Source organism: Hydractinia symbiolongicarpus, chromosome 1 (genome assembly GCF_029227915.1).
Source record: "Hydractinia symbiolongicarpus strain clone_291-10 chromosome 1, HSymV2.1, whole genome shotgun sequence".
In the NCBI taxonomy this organism is placed as follows: Eukaryota; Metazoa; Cnidaria; class Hydrozoa; order Anthoathecata; family Hydractiniidae; genus Hydractinia; species Hydractinia symbiolongicarpus.
Genome location: NC_079875.1, coordinates 30,659,497 through 30,677,021, shown reverse-complemented (window position 1 = coordinate 30,677,021; position 17,525 = coordinate 30,659,497). Strand labels below are relative to the sequence as shown.

Sequence of the window (17,525 nt, the reverse complement as noted above, 5' to 3'; positions counted from 1 at the left end):
TCTACAAACATTCTTATCGTGTTTAATATTAAATATTGCTAAATTTTGTCTATGTGCATCTCCTATACATAGCTATGATGTGTCGACGGTAAGATGAAGGCCGGATGTGTTCATTGTTTTAATACTTTTTCAGCTTTATATATATTCTCATTTGTGTTCCTCCGAGAAAAGTGAATTATATTATCAAACTTACGGCAGAAGAAGCAGAATCGATAAAAAATTTCATGATTATTTTCACTTTTTTTGAACAGGCCCGCCCCAAAACAGTTTGATTTTGTAGAAAATCGAGTTTTTTTCAGAGAAACCGATCTATAGTGGCCGATAGTCACGAGATTTTATTTTATTTTCTTGAAATTCCATGGGACATCCGAGTAACCGTATAACTGAATTCTATACATAAAAGGATACTATGGAATTATCAATTCATTACTGGGTAGTTATAACAGAAGCGAAAAGTCATTATACTAAAAACGTAATGTTTGAAAAGCACGCTTGAGAATAATCCCGTTATTATCATAGCACTTTGTCAAGAAAATAATGTGAAAATTCTACTTACAGTGCAGAGAATTATTCTTGTGTTTCTATGCGTATGATGTTCAACAAAATAATGCGACAAAACTTATTGTACGTCTTAGTTTCAATGTCAATTTTTTCTCGCAAGAACACATTGAGATGGTCACTCTTTGTTGAGGCCAAAAAATAGTTGTTTTTACGTAACATCAATAACGGTAGCAAAAGCATACAGGGAAAGTCAACACTGTTGTAAATCCAGTGGACTTAACGTATGCAGCACCGTAACACTCTTTTTTTCCGAGCTTGTTCGCCTATTCAACAATTGACTTACCTTAGATTCTTCAATTTTGAATATTCAGTCCTTAAAAAATAAAATTTGGAATTGATACGTACGGTTTTTACTGCTGGACATAAACTGTAAATTGATTTGCATTTTGACATGCACATATGTAAAAGTTGCTTTGTCTTGAATTATATAACTAATAATTTGTGTGCAAACTAGCCGGGGGACCCAAAGTCGAAACGCGAATAACTTTGTTACCAGTGAAGGGACTAATATGAACCGTAAACTGTGCCACGCATTCAGGTGAAGCGCTCTAGTATTGGTTTTTATTTGTAGAATAAGTTTTTTGACAGCAAAAAAGGTATAGTTACTTTACTTCATTTAGCATAAGAATTATTGATTAAAAAGTTTGGTGTAGATTAACTGCATTTGGCTACTTTCCCTTTTAGGCCAAATATATATAAATAAACAGCTAGCTAGATAACCACAAACCCAAACGTAAAAATAAATCTTTTTGGTCAGAATAAGAAGCTCTTATATCTAACTGAAAAAGAGATTAACAATAAATGAAGCTAGTTAGTTAGCTTGTCAAAGCTGGACTTAACTATACTTCCTCAAAATCTACGTTTGTAGCTAAAATCTTAAAATAGGAAACGTGACATTATTTTTAGCTTAACATACAAGCCATATAAAAAGCACATAAAAAGTTTCCAGGAAAAAAAAATTGAGGATCAAAAATGGACTGATTCATGGGCCTGTATTTATTGACTTGGCGAGGCAAAGCAGAGGCATGTTGACATGGGTCAAGCGAGACGAAACTCAAAGCAGATATAATCCAAAATGACTACCATACGAATTTACTGGATCAAAGGTGCCTTATTCTAAAACCTTATTATAGGTACTCTACCAGGGTAGAGCCAGGGTGGTACCTATCATTCTACACGACAGCTAGAAGGTTTGCTAAAATCACCACAATTAACATTTAATTACCACAATCTCTATAATGATACAGAGACTGTTTCTGTCCGTAACAGGCAAAGTGGATGTGTTCATTTTTCTTTGATGGTGCCGAAAAAGTGATGTCTCCGATGTTAAATTTTCTGACGTTACGGTGCGACGAAAGTAACACAATTTTAACGTCAATATCCTATATTAAATTAAAGAAGCCTTTACAGTGCACTTAAAACTTTGAGGCCAAATAACTTGGAAACGAGGTGGTGACGTCAATGATTTTTGACCGCGTGGGTAACTAAGGACCACCTAGGACCAATTTGGCTAGTTTTCGTAAACCTAGATTCCCAGATCCGTTTTGGAATGGACGGGTTGATGACGTCAGCAAAAAATTCAAATCTTAATATCTCTGCAACCGTTTATCAAAAGTGTATGATCCTATGCATTTTCTTGATCAGCGTTTCAAGATCAATAGGATGAAGATATTAGATATATAAATTTCTAAAAATCTTTTTTTGCGTGTTTGGCATTTGTCGAAAACATTTGATCCTATACATTATTTTAATCAGTTTTCACCCCTACACATTACAGGCAAAGAATAAACTAAATTTCGACAATTTTATTTGGATCTGCACTGCTAAAATCAGCCAAAAATCTAAAAGTAAAACAACTCATTTCTTCATTGTCTTTCTACCTAAAGTGGATTTCTCCACGGGCTTAATCGAATGGTTAACAATTAATTGTCTTAGTTCCTCAGCAAAAAAACGTTAATATTATTTTAAAAAAAATTGGAGTAAGGTAACGGGTGTTATCAATAATCATAAGATATCAAATTAAAATGTTTTCCCAAAGCAAAGACGGTAATTACCCAAGAGTATGCGCGTTTTCGATGCCCTCACAATATTATGTCCTTGTGGATTATTGACAGTTAAAGTTTGCGATGCTTTCCACGCGACCGAAGACCGAGAGTTGCCAAGTATACGACACGTGCATTTATACTATTCTGATGCGCATGCTAATGTTGGTATTACATTACAGTGCAGAATCCGAAAAGAAACTTCGATCCCGACTTATCGCAGGACGTCGGAAACAGCGCTTTTTTACATCTTCCTAACAATAAATTAAAACATAAAAAACAACAGTATTGGAGTAAAGAATGTAGCCAAAAGTTTTCCGTTATTTTTTAAACAATTTTTAAATGTTCGAGAAATGTTGTTTTTCTTGCAGTTTGGTAGGATAGAGAAAGATGCCCTAAAAATTGTAGCCTGTCTTTGTTTTCGCCGAACGACAACTTAAAGAAGAATCCGGCTTGAATTTAAAATCAGTGGTACACACACACTTTCGTAACCAAGTTAACGGACATGCGGAATTACCAGTGTGAGCTATGTATAGAATATGAACTTCTCTTAGCTGATCCATGAAGGCTAATAATTCGCTGATGCGAAAGTACTCTGCGAATCCTTACACGCATAACAGTATAAATCTCATGTGCATTAATTTTGCAATGTCTCCGTAATATGCAATTATATCTTTAATTATGTCAACTTTCTTATCGAACGTTTTACTGACTAATCGTTTTGCACAGGCTAACGTAACAACTGAGTGGTCTGTTGGCGACGAAAAACCTCCATTCCATGCGAAATACCCCAAAAGTGCTGAAATTTTTGTACTTATTGAACTTCCTTAAAATAAATGCATACCCATATTTATGTCGGCAGGACAACGGTTGGTTGACTTCTGTATATTTACAGCTCCAATCTACCCATGTTTGCCATATTTTTTCGTATTTAAATGTTTCCTTCGCATAACCCGCTTGTAAAAGTTGAGGTAAATTTGCTGCTTTCGACTTAAGTGCAGTGTTTTGTATCGCGTCTAGGTTTTCCGAAATACCAACATTGATGTGATCTGTTCAGAATAAAAAAATGTAAACAAACCAATGTTTTAGAAAAATTTACCCTTAGTGGTTCTTGATGTTGCTTGTATATACGCCCACCTGGTAATTTAACACAAACGCCTGTCCAGCGTTTTACAACACACGCCCATCCGGCAGTTTCTCACATCTCCCTATCCGGAAGTTTCTCACATACGCCCGTCCGGCAATTTCATGCATACGCCCGTTCGATTTTACACCCGTGCAGCAATCGCCCCTGTGTCAAATTCTTTGCAGAGTATATAACAGTTAATTTTTACTGTGTATTAAATTCCACAAACAAAATAATAGATTTAAACTTGGCGAGGCCTTTGAAACAGATTACAAAGTCGTAAATATGGGTTTTGTTAGGAGTCAAAAATAGGCAGGAATATGATGATTGACACATAAGGTTTAATAATATGCCTTAGCTGTCGCAAATTTTCAGGTGATTCAGAACATCATCCACCAAGATGTTGTTAGGGGGTACAACTAATTAAAATAACACTGAACCAATTGTAAGTAAACGCGTTAACACCAAGCGGATTCGGACAATTATATTTTAAGTTAAAGTTGTCAAGTTTCTTATTTGTCTTTGGCGAAACGATCGATTGTTATAATGTGAAACTTGTGTTGAATGTAATTAAATGATTCGTATTCTATCGCCCAGTTGCCAGAATCAATATTATTGATAAAAAAACCTGCTCTGTTATTGACCTAGAATTGGTTGAAATGGGGTGTTTGATGACTTATATAAAGGTGTTCCTTCTATATTTATTACAAGCTTGATATTTTCAGCGGAAATATAACGTCGCAGTTGCAACTTCAACCTAACGTTGCTGCAACGTTGTTTTTTAGTAGCGGTTGCAACGTAATATCACGACTAAAATCTGACGTCGCTGCAACGTTGTATAGTGGTTGTGGAAATTACTTACGAAAATTATATTTATGGAGATTTGTTTGAAGACACAGATATCTTATCGCCGTGACTTTAAGTCAAAGAGAGAAACACAGGTCCGTAGCAGGAGACGCTTTTTTGGCACAGTATGATGTATCCTGTTAGTGTCGCTTAGACGCCAGACAAAATCTTGAGACTTAACTTCCTTGATTTCTTAAAAATGCATTCTCTGCATAAGTTTTGTCCCTATTATCGACAAAAATATTTGGGAGCCGTGTCCTCTAACCCCTACGCTGCTACGGCCCTGAAACATAAGACCTTGGGAACGAGTTTGTCTTTTTATTTTGGCCAGTCTGACTTAGAGTAGTGTTAATAATATGTATATCTAAATGTTGCATGGTAAGTGCGACCACGATATATTATGGCGCGCTTCTTTCAATGAGGGCTCCCTATGAATTTTATTTGAAACATGAAATATGTTTGATGGGTGTCCTGGTTATGTTTATTTGTTTTTATTTTGTATCAAATTTTTTACTGCAAAGTTAGTTTTATGATTGTTAGGATATTAACTTGTTTTTTTAATGAACTGGATGAGTTTTTTTGCTAAGAAAATCTAGGATCATCTGACTGGCAGTCTTAAAACTTCTAAAGGATAGCAAATAAAAACAAACCTAGCACACCCACAAAGTTAGTAATTTTACATTAAAGAATTTCAAGGTGCTTTATACTCACTAGTTAAAATTAAAAATATCTTGTTGAGGCAGTCTACTGATCGTGTTGCAACAACTCCAGAGTTTGAAAGAAACAGAGAGCATAGAAGAATGTGACAAGTATATAATTGGCGAACAAAGATTACTTCGAATCAATGGTGAGATTTTTAAAAACCTAGTGTTTGGAATAATATTGATACATAGTATAAATATTGTATAAATAATAAGCCATTTTCATCCGAATATTCAAGCATGTAGTTTCACTCACCCTAACAAACATTATTAAACTATGAAGTTTTTACCGGAGTAAGATGTGGCCAAGCTTGGTAAACAACTCACAGATAAATTAAAATGGCTTCCAAAGCGATTAGTAACATTGTTCAATTTATACTCAGGGTTTCCGCTGAGTCATTCGTTCGCGTCTAAGCTTTTGTTTGAGAGAAACTCATTTTAGTAACCTCTAAGAAGAAACCTTTTAGCCTATTCACAACAGCACACCACAACATTCTGCCCCTCGACCGTACTGAATGTGTGATGTGAGTCTAATCCCTTAAGATCTAGATACATCTCTCGCCTTCAGTTTTATAATTCCATAGGAATAATTCATAAAAAGCGATCTTTCACAATTCAGGGGGTAAAATTACCAAAATTTTTTTAACTTATAATAAAATATCAGCCCGGCCAAGTTTAATTTATTTTGGTCACTTCGGCGCTCCAGGTAAATATGTCACCAGGTAAATATGTCACACGTGACATATTATTTTAGCCTCACTTTAGTGCCTATCATCCACCATCTAATATAAACAACCGAAGCGAGAGACCGCATGCTTTTTGTTGTTCATTTGGTGTTGGGAAAGGAAACTAATATTTATTCATTTTATAGAAATTAGTTGCAAATAAGAATTTTTTGTCAAAATTTTAGTTGATTTTTAATCGGACAGTACCTTTAAGAAAACAAAAATTATAAAAAAAAAACATAGAATATAATCAATGTTATATTTTGTTGGTTAAATGTCAATCTAAAATTATACTAAACAAGTTAAATCAATAGCGTTACTTTTGACCACCATTGGTAAGGTCACTTGAAGTTGATTCTTTTTTTCATGGTAATTTGTTGCAATGAAACTAAAATGTGCGATGCGTAATAAAAAAAAATAGTTATGTGGTTAAACAATCAAAATAACCTTTTTAAATTGGAGAAGAATAACTTTCAAAACAGCATAAGAATAATACTTGCTGCATAACTTTTAAAAACAAGTTTTTGAGCTTGCAGGTATTTTTATTTTTTAACCTTGAAGCTAGTTACATTTTTTTAGTGAGACAAATTATTATTATTATTTCTTTGCAACTAAAAAATATAAACTGTGTAAGTTATGCGAAAATACATAGAAAAATATGCTTGTCGTAACATCCTCCTCTGTTGTTATTTATTATTATTTTATTATTTATTTATTGTTATTTATTATTATTTTGTTGTTCCGACCATACATTCTGGAAAATTTATTTTTATTTTGTCGACCAACAGACCGTAAGCTGCTATCAACTTCGCCCGTAAAACAACTAATTAATTTGAAGTCACCTTAGCCATACAACATTCGGGGAAGGCTCAAAATTGAGAACTGTGAGCGTTAAATTAAATTATGACTTTTATGTTAAAGGATGACCAGACGCTGGCAAAAACAAAGGGAATTAGTACAGAAAGCAATTATGATGTGCTCAAAGGTAAAGAAGAGATTCAAACAAGTTTCTGACAATTTTAAGTTTAATCATACCACCATTCAAAAAGAGATGAATAAATTTAAGACAAACTGTAATCGTTGAGTTAAATTCTGACTTATATGTTTAAGGGTGTCCAGACACAGGTGGAAAAAACAAAGGGGCTTGATATAGAAAGAAAACTTGACGTGCTCGGATGCAAAGAAGAGATACAAATAAGTTTAGAAGGACCAAATATGAAAGATCAGTCTTCAGTGAATGTAAGTTTTATTGATTCGATAATTTTAAGTTTAATCATAAAGCCATTCAAGCATACAACATTAGATGAAGGTGCTCAACACAAACACTTTTCGCGGTAAAAAAGCTATCACTTTCACGAAAGTTTCTTTTGTAAAACATGCAAAAGTTTTTTTTCTGCGAAATATGGAACTTTTTTAGAAAAGGCAAAAGTTGATTCCCCTCAAAAACTAAAACAATTTATCTCCATTTTTTGTTTAAACATCAATATACGTAATATCGTCAATCTAAAACTATAATGTCATTATTTTCTATATATATGAAACTTTCAAATTCACAAAAGTTTATTACTGCGAAAATTTCTAAAAAGACTGAAGCACGAAAGTTAATTTCTGAAATTTTGCATTGATTTTGGTACCTCGAAAGTTTTTTCCTTAAAGTATGTAATATAAAAACAATGGATCAAAATTGAGAACTTTAAGCGTTAAATTAAATTATGACTTTTATGTTTAAGGATGACCAGACGCTGGCAAAAACAAAGGAAATTAGTATAGAAAGCAATTCTGATGTGCTCAAAGGTAAAGAAGAGATAGAAACAAGTTTAGAAAAACTAAGCATGAAAGATCAGTCATCTGGGAATGTAAGTTTTATTGATTCTGACAATTTTAAGTTTAATCATACCACCATTCAAGCACACAAAATTAGGCGAAGGCTCTTTACTCAAATGTATATTGTAAATTAGATGAAGGCACTTGGCACAAATATATAATAAACAATAGGTCAAAATCTAGAGCTGTAGGTGTTACTTGAATTATAACTGATTATTCAAGGATGTTCAGATGCTGGCAAAAACAAAGGGGCTTATTGAAAGCAATTCTGATGTGCTCAAAGGTAAAGAAGAGATAAAAACAACTTCAGCAGAACCTAATCAGTCTCCATTAAATGTAAGTTTTAAAGTCTGGTGATTTTTAGTTTGTTCATTAGGCACACAAAATCAGGTAAAGGTGCGTGGCTTTTTACTCTTAAATGTACGCAAATATATCAAAAAAATTCGGTGATAAAGGTGTGCATTTATCACAGTATTTCTCTCTTTTTACCTCCCAACTTTATGTTTTAGACAACTATTCTAAATGATTCGGGTGTTCATGGTGACTTTCCGACTGTTTCTGATACTGATGACGATGATACACACATAGACAAGGTAAAAGATGAATGATACTGATACTATGCTCTCTTTTCCAATGTGTTGCAGGAAGTTAGTAGATGTTTTTTCTTTTAGAATAATTTCTGAAGTTATACAAGGCAGCAAATTCGTTTCTCATAGATGGAGGAAGATGAGGATAGTGGTGATGATGACAAGGATTCTGACTTCGATGTATCCAGTGAAACCATCTCAAGTGAAACAGAATTTTCAACTAGTAGTGACTATGAGTATAATAGACCTGTATCACCATCACATAGAGATCTGTTAGGTCATAATGCCAAGGGTAAGAATTGATTTTTTGTTTTAATTTGCAGAAAAAAAGAATGCACACATTTTTATTAAAATTCAACAATTAAAGATTGCAAAATAGTAACTCTAAAATATTTTTTAAGTGAAATTTAATGCTTAACCTCCTTGAATAAAGACCCACCTTGAAGCAGATAAGGTCTATTTTTTATGCCTATTTTACAGAAGGGACATTTGTGTTTTATACAGAGTTGTCGAGCAGTAGTGATGATCTTTTTGACTTGGATATTCCTGTGTCTTCACCTAAAAGAAAGATGCTAAAATTTGACAAGAAGCAGCCGTCGAAAAAACCTGCATTGCCAACCTCACTGTTGAATAATAAACTGTTGAAAGTACCTGCATTACCCAATTCACTGTTAAATAATAATGATGACAAAGGTGAGGTCTTTTTTTCTAGCTTGATAAAGTTACTTACATGGACAAATTTGTTGGATAGAGCTTGAAACAATGATCAAAATGATTAGGTTCAGACACTTTTATGAGCAGTTGTGAAGTTACTTTAAAGGAAAAAACTTTTGCATAAAAGATTTTGCAATTTCGCAATTCTTTGGCTCAAATCGTGAAAGTTAGGCTCCTCGAAAATTTCCAGAAGGCAAAAGTTTATTCCTGCAAAATAGGTTGACATTATGTTAGCATTCTTTTTTGAAACATGGTATTGTTTTACATAGCAACTAGCAGTTTACTGAAACACATACACAAAAAAAATAGGACAAATGTTGTTGACACCACCACGAGTTTCTCATTTAAAGTATCATGGCTTCTTTTTTACCAAGGATCTAGTTGTAAAAAAATGTGAATTTGTTTTGGTTTAGTCCATATCACTTGAAAGTTAAGTGTAAAAGCTGTTTCAAACATCATTTTGAAAAATAAGATGTGATTAATTTTATCATTTTACTTAATGAGAATGTTATGAAAGTTAATGATGCATTCTGTCTTAAATTTTGCGCACCCTGGTTTAGCCTGCACAAGAATTCTTGGAATTTGAAAAAAATATGGGTGGAAGAAATCTGGAATAGTAAATAATCTTAAGCTAATGCTTGATCTGTTCTCAGCATAGATATTGTACTTTTTATGTCAATTTTACAATGAATACTACATTGTCCTGTTGTATAAAAAGCAAATTTAGCCTTTCTTAACCGCGCAAATTTTAGGCCACGAAAATTAAATATATATTTATTTATTTTTAGTAATAACAGTGCCAGTTGCATTAAAAACAGAAGAAGGAGACCGCATTTATGACAGGAGGCATTACTGTTTGTATTGTGGAGAAGCAAGCTCCAAAATTGGCAGGCATTTGGAGAAACATAAAAATGAGCCAGATATTGTAAAACTAATTTCTTTAGATAAAAAGAATGACAAGAAGGAACGAAGTTCATTGATAGATAAAATACGTTTCAGGGGTGATTTCTATCAAAATTTAAAGGTTTTAGAACTAGGAGGGGAGCTGATTGTTTATCGCAGGCCAGCGGAAGGGATGAAAGTGTCATACAAGGATTATGTGCCATGCAAACATTGTCTTGCATTTTTGTTCAAAGATGATTTGTGGCGACATGTACAAAAGTGTGAGTATAGAACAAAATCAAGATCGGATGATGCAGAATCTGAAAAAAGATGCCAATATCAAGCCGAGATGTTATTATTTCCTAACAAGGCCAAGTTGACTGATTTAGAGCTAGAAGAAATTGTGGTACGTAGAATGAGGCGAGATGAAATAACAGATGCTGTTGTTGATGATCGCCTAATTCTGACATATGGGTCATTCTTGCTCAGTGGGAAGGGTGCTAGGAAGTCAATATATATTTCTCAAAATATGAGGTTGATTGGGCGTTTACTGATTGCCCTGAAGCAAATTCATCCTGACAAAATATCATTGATTGGATTTCTTCAGCCACAATATTTTGACGCTATTAAGAACTGCACAAAAGATCTTGCAGGGTACTCTCTTAAAAATGAAGATGGAGAAGCTGTGCCGTCCTTTAAAATCCCTTCATTGCCCTTAAAGATGGGTGATGCGTTATATATTATTGTTGAAGAAATATACCGAAAGAAAAAATAAAACAGGAACAGTACACGATGATATTTTGAAATCACTTACACCTCTTGAAAGAAAGCTCATGAACCGGTAAGATTATTATTTTTGTACATACTTTTTCCATAGTGATAAAATGGTGATAAATAAAAAATTAAATTTGACGTGGATTTAATTTGCGGATGATGAAGAAAAATATTGCATGGTTTTCAAATAAAAATCGCTAATTTCGGCAAATTTTCTCCAACCAAAATTTTGTATAAATAAGGTACTTTATTGGATGATAATTTCGCGGTTTTACAATGAGGTCCTATAAACTGAGAAATTAAAATGCCGCGAAAAAGGGGTTTAAAAGAACCTCAAAATTAAAATGCATAAAAAATAGATTTGTTTAGAAAAAGTGCTGTTTGTTCTAGTGGTGACGGAGTTCGCTTCGCAGTCATGAGGTACGAGCACCTGTCATGAATTTTTGGTAATAGAAGCATATTTTTGAAATTGAGACCTTTCTCTGATTTTCCCTTATTGCTTCAACCCCAAAATTAAAATGCTGCAAAAGGCAATTTTGAAAAAAAAACACGCAAAATTAAAATGATCACTAATTTCCATGCAAAAAATTATTATCTCAGAGGTATAACTTTATAACAGAGCAAGTCATATTATTATTATTTTGATTTGCCCTGTTATAAAGTTTAATCCTGTGTCCCATTTCCTAAAAGAAAATACCAGTCAGATTGCAATATTCAATGGTATTTGGAAATTAATGGTAGTGGCTCAAAAGGAATTTACACATATCATTGGCTTTTCTAACCAAAGTACTGCTAAATGTGCATAAGCAGCTTATTAATTGTATTTTCTTTATGTTTTTGCCTAGGCTCGATCTTGTTCATGTCCGAGGGAAGAGGGGACGACAAGTCCCAGTGCTTCTGTTGCCAGATGTAGTTGTAGCCATTGACACCCTAATCTCAACAAGAGAAGCAATTGGGATAAGTGGTTCAAATAGATTTTTATTTCCAACTCCGTCAGGAGGATCCGAAAACCCATTGAGAGGGTATGTGTGTATTTCCAATGTAACCAAGAAAATTGCAAATTTGGAGAGCCCAGAACGAATCACAAGTACTAAACTCAGAAAATATGTGGGTACAGTGGCGCAAATCACTTGCCTTAATGATACAGAAATGGAATGGCTGTCTAATTATCTTGGCCATTCTGTAGAAGTACATAAAAATGCTTATCGTTTGCATGATTCTGCAGTCGAGTTAGCAAAGGTCAGCAGGCTCTTGATGGCTGTTGACTCAGGCCATGGAGGTGAAATGTCAGGAAAGAAATTGAGTGAAATTGCTGTAGCAGGTCAGTTTGACTTATCTTTCTTTATGCAATAAATTGGCAATTGAAATTTGAGTTAAGGACGGTTTATCGTGTAAATAGGAGAATTTTTAAACTGTTTTATCCAATCTTATATTTTGATCTTTTTGAATAGCTGGGTGTGTTTTTTCCATATACTATTTTTAACATTGCACGTTATTGCATTGCTTTGTGATCAATGAAAAACATTGATTTGATTTTTGTCATGTTCTTGATTGTTTATTTTGAATTGATTGTGTGCTGCTTGGATTTTGTTGAGTTTGCTGCAAAAAATCGTTATAGAAATGTATCAATCATCTTGTGACGAAGTACCCGATTCTTGTGACAATGAAGAAGTAAAAGAAATGGAAATATCTGAAAATGAGGAGAGTGAGTTATTCCTTACCTTACTTGATATATTTTAAAGTTGAGCACTAGATTTGGTATTAAGTTCTTATTTTGTCCCATTGCTTACAGAGAAAACATAAAAAAGCGTTTTGATTAAGTCAATTTTATTAAAGAGTAAGTCAATTGTTAATCTTAATTGACTTGGGACTGTAATTTATAACTTTTTCCTCCTGAAAGTCTGTACATTGTGGATTAGTTTTCGCGGATTTTGACATTTAACCTAAAATTCATTCTGTGCGAACTATCTTAAATTTTCGTCCTCAGGGGGGCAAGGTTCTTCCAGAATAATCAAGCTTGTTTAACCTCGTTGGAGATTTTTCTCTGCACTTTTTTTATAAGAACATTGCGGCTGAAAATTGATAAAACATAAAAACAATGTCAAGGCTGAAATTTACCAATTTCCCCCTTTTCTCTCAAAAACAACAAAAATGGGAAAATCTTTCAAGGCAGAGTTTTTTAAACCTTCAAATTGATTGATTGACATATAAATTTTAAAATTGGTAAAATTTGGTATGTTGAAACCAAGTCTACGTAGGAAATTAAAAAATTAAGTTTTAATCTGCGGTTGAAAATGTGCACACGCCCCAATATGTCTGCTTATGTCCAACAAGTCCAATTGAAAATTGATCCATGGCAGGTGAATCCGCTGTCAACAAAAGCACGTATACATCTAATTACAAAGTTAGACTACAAGTTGACTACTCTGATTTTTTTCAGCTCACACGACCTATGAATTGATTAAAAAACTTGCTCCGAAAACCAAAAATGGACGCAATTGGACTGGTTGGTCAGATGACGAAAAAAAATTATTGTTGGACTCGTTTCACAAACACATTATAGGCAAGTCATTGCCAAGAAAGGCTGAATGTCTCAGTTTGATTGCAAATAATGAAATGTTGCAAAAAAGAAGCTGGACCAATTTAAAGGATTGGGTACGGAATGATAAACGAAAAACTGTCCCAGCTTAAGCTGAAGTTTTGACACGTGGTTTGTTTTTATATAGCTGTAGATTTATTTTGAGTTGCTTTTTTATTTGAATATGGTGTATTTCTTACGGAATTATAAACGAAAAACTGTGTCAGATTAGGCTATAGTTTAGACTTGTTTTTTTTTGAATAGCTGTGGATAGCTTTTATGTGTTTGTGAATATGTGGATGTTTTTCTTTTCTTTTTTGCGAAAACTTTGCGTCAATATATCGAGTTCTTTTTTTGTGGTGTTACCAAGATTAACTCAAAAGTGTTCTGACTTTTCAAATAAAGGAAATGCACCTGTAGTAATTTGGGCGGTTTAGCTGAAAAATGATACTAAGTTTATTCAGAAATCCATCCTGTAAGTCGAGAGTCACTTGGTCCCCGTAGACCAGAAAGCTACAATTTCCATTCTTGCTTTCGATACCAATCATTACTGGGGACGATTCCCCTTTTTTTATGGAAGTATTTGTTATTAAATTTTCGTTAACTTCTATATTCTGTAAGTTGTTTAGATTGTTCTGTTGCCCAGGTGGAGTATTATAAATTTAAACAAACTTTATGGTCTTTCTTTTGGCAGTGGTTGATTAACCAAAATAAGAACGTTCATTCCATTTTTTCCAAACAACCAAAAGTGGATACAGAATCATTTTATGGTCAGACTTACATTCACAAAGACTTTTGAAACTGGAAAACGCAGTTCTGTTTGTAAGTTTTCCAGGGCATCAAAATTTAAGCAAAACTTCGTGCTTCATGTTCTAATCATAACTGTATCTCGGGACTCACTGTTCCAAGTCGACCAAACCATTCCTTTGAAATATGGCTGAAAGACGGCCTGGTTAATGCCGAAAGAATAGACCTTTAGTTTCTTGCTTTTTAACATTCGCAAAATATTTTTTATTTGAACAAACTTTATTTTTTATAGTTTTAGTTTTTATAGCGACAATTTATTCACTTTGAAGTAGGGGATTTTAAAACGTTTTGTTGGGTAAATTCGACCCTTTTTCTTGTTTTTCAACATCGGCAAAATATTTTTTTTGCTCGTTTGGTAGTTTTAGTTCTTATTTTGCTCAAAAGAATTTTCGGGTAATTCAGCGAAAAACATAAAAAAAATATTAGGCTCGAGGCTTTTGTTCATTCAATTCGTCAGTCGTTATCCATGAATGACCTAGCTATATTCGCCGTTATTCATTTTCCGCGTGATGTATTTCGTTTCATAAAGACCAAGAACGAAGTCGTAATTTGTTGATTCGCCATAATGGCAATTCGGTCATCTCCACATAATTTTGACGATTTAACTTGTTTGATTTTAGTTTTCGTAACATATTACATAAAGAAGTTGCGACAAAATACACGTTTTAGCATAATTTCTATTCGCATTTTTTGTCCCCGCAAAACATACACAGTTTGTCCCCATAAAACATACACAGAGTTTGTCCTCGCAATGTCCTCGCAAAACATACACAGTTTGTCCCCGCAAAACAGTTTCCATAAAAACAACCGTGTGTTAAATATTAAAGTTGTGTGTAAAAAACACAAACTGCGGTGACACTTTAGATGACGTAAAATTAATGCTTATTCGGCCGTTTCAGTCGTTTAAACGAAAAAAACATTATGGGCCGCGAATTTTTGTCCCCACAATTCAATGTGTCCCCAGATTGTTGATCCACGACGCGTGTGTGTCCCAGTAAATACGGTTTTGTGAAAACACACACACACACACAACACAGATTGCACAATCCCAACCTTGACACCAAACAGGTTTCGCCCCAAAGCCTCAACCAAGGGGTGTCAGGATTCCAGGCGGGGCACCTCTAATCCGAGGTCCACTAAGTGGTCATCAGGAGGCCCTGGAATCCCCTTCTGTCATCAAATGTTCTGTAATCCGTGCAATCATTTGACATATAAAACAAGGGTTGACTGGGGTAATAAGTGGGATCGTCACACCCAAAGACAAGACTTGTAGAAACCTGTAAAAAGGGAACTAAGCAAGTCAAACCCCCTTGCTATGCGACGTTTTTATTTCTAAATTTTTTTTTTTTAATTTTTCTATTTTTATTTTATTTTCTATTATTTTAAACTGCCTGGAAGAAAAAGACGTAGGATAGTTTGTTGTTAAGTTCCTTCCGAACGTCACATTGTGTCACAGCTCTGTCATTGCAGTGAAGCCACTGGTCTGTCTTTAGGTCTTAAACAATGGCTGTATAGTGCCTGTTATTAAGAGAACGGGAGTGGTTTATAAGCGCTCTGACTATGAAGTGCTTACGGCTTCTTACCTCAGGGTCGCTGGTAAGAGGAAGGGATAAGAAGTCTGGGAAACATGAAACTGGCGACACTTGTTTTGAGATTTGACCATTTGACGTGATGAAACGTTTTAATTGAACTATAAGGTGTGAACCACTGTTCAAAATTTCAGTCTCTCGTGTTGCTGTTTGATGGGAATTACACAGAGGGCAAAACCACTTATCATTCCCTGTCAAAACCTCGGGTTGTAAGAAGAGGTTCAATGACTCTTGAATTGTGGGTCTTGGTTTCACTTCAAGAAATAGAGACATTTCATCAGTAGAGTGCGATTGGAAACATTGTCACAAGTGATTGTAGTTCTAGTACAAAACTGGAACATGGTGGTAGTAAAAAGCGAGTCTGTAGCAAGTTCACTTAGCAAGTAACCTAGGATCTCAGGCACATCATGCTGTGTAAAAATATCAAAATTACCTTTTACTTTACTTATAGCATTTTTTAAGGCTGCAAGGAAAGCGGATGGATCAACTGGGACTTTTGACAATTGGTGGAAAACATTCGAGCAAGCTGAACCAAGAGGTGACAAGGAAGGATTTTCTAACTTGGATAACTGTAGGTATAACGTAATCAATTTACAAGAGGAATTCTTTTAAATTTATCAATTCTACTAATGAGAACATTAACCCTATTCAGTCCGGGGTTTTTCGAACATACTATGACCCAGTTATTGAGGGGGGGGCGAAATCCCCGCCCCCCCCCCCCCCCTCAATAACTTTTCATAGGATTGTTCGAATTGAATCAAACTTGGCACACTTATAGAACGTCATAAAAGGAATAAAATGGTGGCAATAAATTTTTGCTTGCGTCAGCACATTTTCTGTGACGTCATCAGAAGCTTATAATTACTTTTGTTCTAGAGCAAATTTTTACATTCTGTTTGAAATTTCTGAAAGCTAAATAAAATTTTTTTAACATATCATCCGGTTTTTACATGGATCGAATAAAAAATTGCCCGAAAATCCGTTTTTTTCCCGATTTTCGGGTAAAATCGGACGAAATCGAGAAATCGGATTAGTCACGTGTCAAAATTATTCAAATTGATTCTTCTTGATGAAACAATGTTGTGTTGCAAGTTTTAAGTTCTAAGGATAATCCTAACAGGAGTTATTATATTTTCCCCATTATAAGTATTTCATAGAGATTTTACGGGGTAGTTTCGAGTAATGGCCAATATCAAAGCCTCTGAAAGGTATGGGACCTAAAAATTTAGCATGCAGGTGTCTAATAGATAAATGTTGAAACTCAGTAAGTATCATAGCCATATAAGAAAGCAATCAGGAGCAAATAGGATTAAAACAAGAAACCATAAATTGTATAAATATTACAGAAGAGAATAGGAGTAACTACATCGCAATGCAGATATCACCAGCCTTTTAAGACAGAGATGTTAATGCAAAAAGGAGATGTTTCTCCGAAGAATAAGAAGCAACTGGAGAACTTCTGTATTCTCCGCTTTACAGGGATGATCGAATAGCTATTGGGTTACGGCTGTACTGAAACCAACACCTATGACTTTGGAAACATGAGATTTGGTGAAACTCACTCATGCTTGGTATATCGTGTGGGCCCTTGACTAAGCATCCCCTGTCTCCTGCAAGACACCAGCCACATATTGACACCATTTGCCAAAACCAATTACTTTTGTTAAACGTTGGAAAAAGAAGAGTCGGCAACTACAAATCCTATCGTTGTTGCTTTTACCTACTGACACAGAGCCCAGGGCTAAGAAAGGTAGACTTGGAACCCAGCC

At 34.4% G+C, this 17,525-nt stretch overlaps 4 protein-coding genes across 4 annotated transcripts; all 4 read left to right on the top strand.

Moving 5' to 3' along the window:
* Positions 1–7,071: 7,071 nt before the first annotated feature.
* LOC130629956 (uncharacterized) lies at positions 7,072–7,959 on the top strand. The gene is made up of 2 exons (XM_057443351.1): positions 7,072–7,240; positions 7,732–7,959. The coding sequence occupies exons 1-2, from the start codon at positions 7,103–7,105 to the stop codon at positions 7,957–7,959; spliced, it is 366 nt and encodes a 121-aa protein (XP_057299334.1). The 5' UTR covers positions 7,072–7,102.
* Positions 7,960–8,052: 93 nt separating this feature from the next.
* LOC130641433 (uncharacterized) lies at positions 8,053–9,220 on the top strand. Its single transcript, XM_057448273.1, has 3 exons — positions 8,053–8,161; positions 8,335–8,418; positions 8,542–9,220. The coding sequence occupies exons 1-3, from the start codon at positions 8,057–8,059 to the stop codon at positions 8,713–8,715; spliced, it is 363 nt and encodes a 120-aa protein (XP_057304256.1). The 5' UTR covers positions 8,053–8,056; the 3' UTR covers positions 8,716–9,220.
* Positions 9,221–9,812: 592 nt separating this feature from the next.
* On the top strand, positions 9,813–12,140 carry LOC130629948 (uncharacterized). Its single transcript, XM_057443342.1, has 3 exons — positions 9,813–9,834; positions 9,915–10,849; positions 11,628–12,140. The coding sequence occupies exons 1-2, from the start codon at positions 9,813–9,815 to the stop codon at positions 10,781–10,783; spliced, it is 891 nt and encodes a 296-aa protein (XP_057299325.1). The 3' UTR covers positions 10,784–10,849; positions 11,628–12,140.
* A 137-nt stretch (positions 12,141–12,277) lies between these two features.
* LOC130641353 (uncharacterized) lies at positions 12,278–14,550 on the top strand. The gene is made up of 2 exons (XM_057448161.1): positions 12,278–12,487; positions 13,223–14,550. The coding sequence occupies exons 1-2, from the start codon at positions 12,403–12,405 to the stop codon at positions 13,471–13,473; spliced, it is 336 nt and encodes a 111-aa protein (XP_057304144.1). The 5' UTR covers positions 12,278–12,402; the 3' UTR covers positions 13,474–14,550.
* The last annotated feature ends 2,975 nt before the right edge of the window (positions 14,551–17,525 follow it).

Excerpts from the sequence above, each read along its gene's own strand:
- LOC130629956 (XM_057443351.1), top strand. The coding sequence starts at position 7,103 with ATGTTTAAGGGTGTCCAGACACAGGTGGAAAAAACAAAGGGGCTTGAT. Across the intron at positions 7,241-7,731 it reads AAGATCAGTCTTCAGTGAAT|GATGACCAGACGCTGGCAAA; the intron begins GTAAGTTTTATT and ends TTTATGTTTAAG.
- LOC130641433 (XM_057448273.1), top strand. The coding sequence starts at position 8,057 with ATGCTGGCAAAAACAAAGGGGCTTATTGAAAGCAATTCTGATGTGCTC. Across the intron at positions 8,162-8,334 it reads CTAATCAGTCTCCATTAAAT|ACAACTATTCTAAATGATTC; the intron begins GTAAGTTTTAAA and ends TTTATGTTTTAG. Across the intron at positions 8,419-8,541 it reads ATGATACACACATAGACAAG|ATGGAGGAAGATGAGGATAG; the intron begins GTAAAAGATGAA and ends CGTTTCTCATAG.
- LOC130629948 (XM_057443342.1), top strand. The coding sequence starts at position 9,813 with ATGAATACTACATTGTCCTGTT. Across the intron at positions 9,835-9,914 it reads GAATACTACATTGTCCTGTT|TAATAACAGTGCCAGTTGCA; the intron begins GTATAAAAAGCA and ends ATTTATTTTTAG.
- LOC130641353 (XM_057448161.1), top strand. The coding sequence starts at position 12,403 with ATGTATCAATCATCTTGTGACGAAGTACCCGATTCTTGTGACAATGAA. Across the intron at positions 12,488-13,222 it reads AATATCTGAAAATGAGGAGA|CTCACACGACCTATGAATTG; the intron begins GTGAGTTATTCC and ends GATTTTTTTCAG.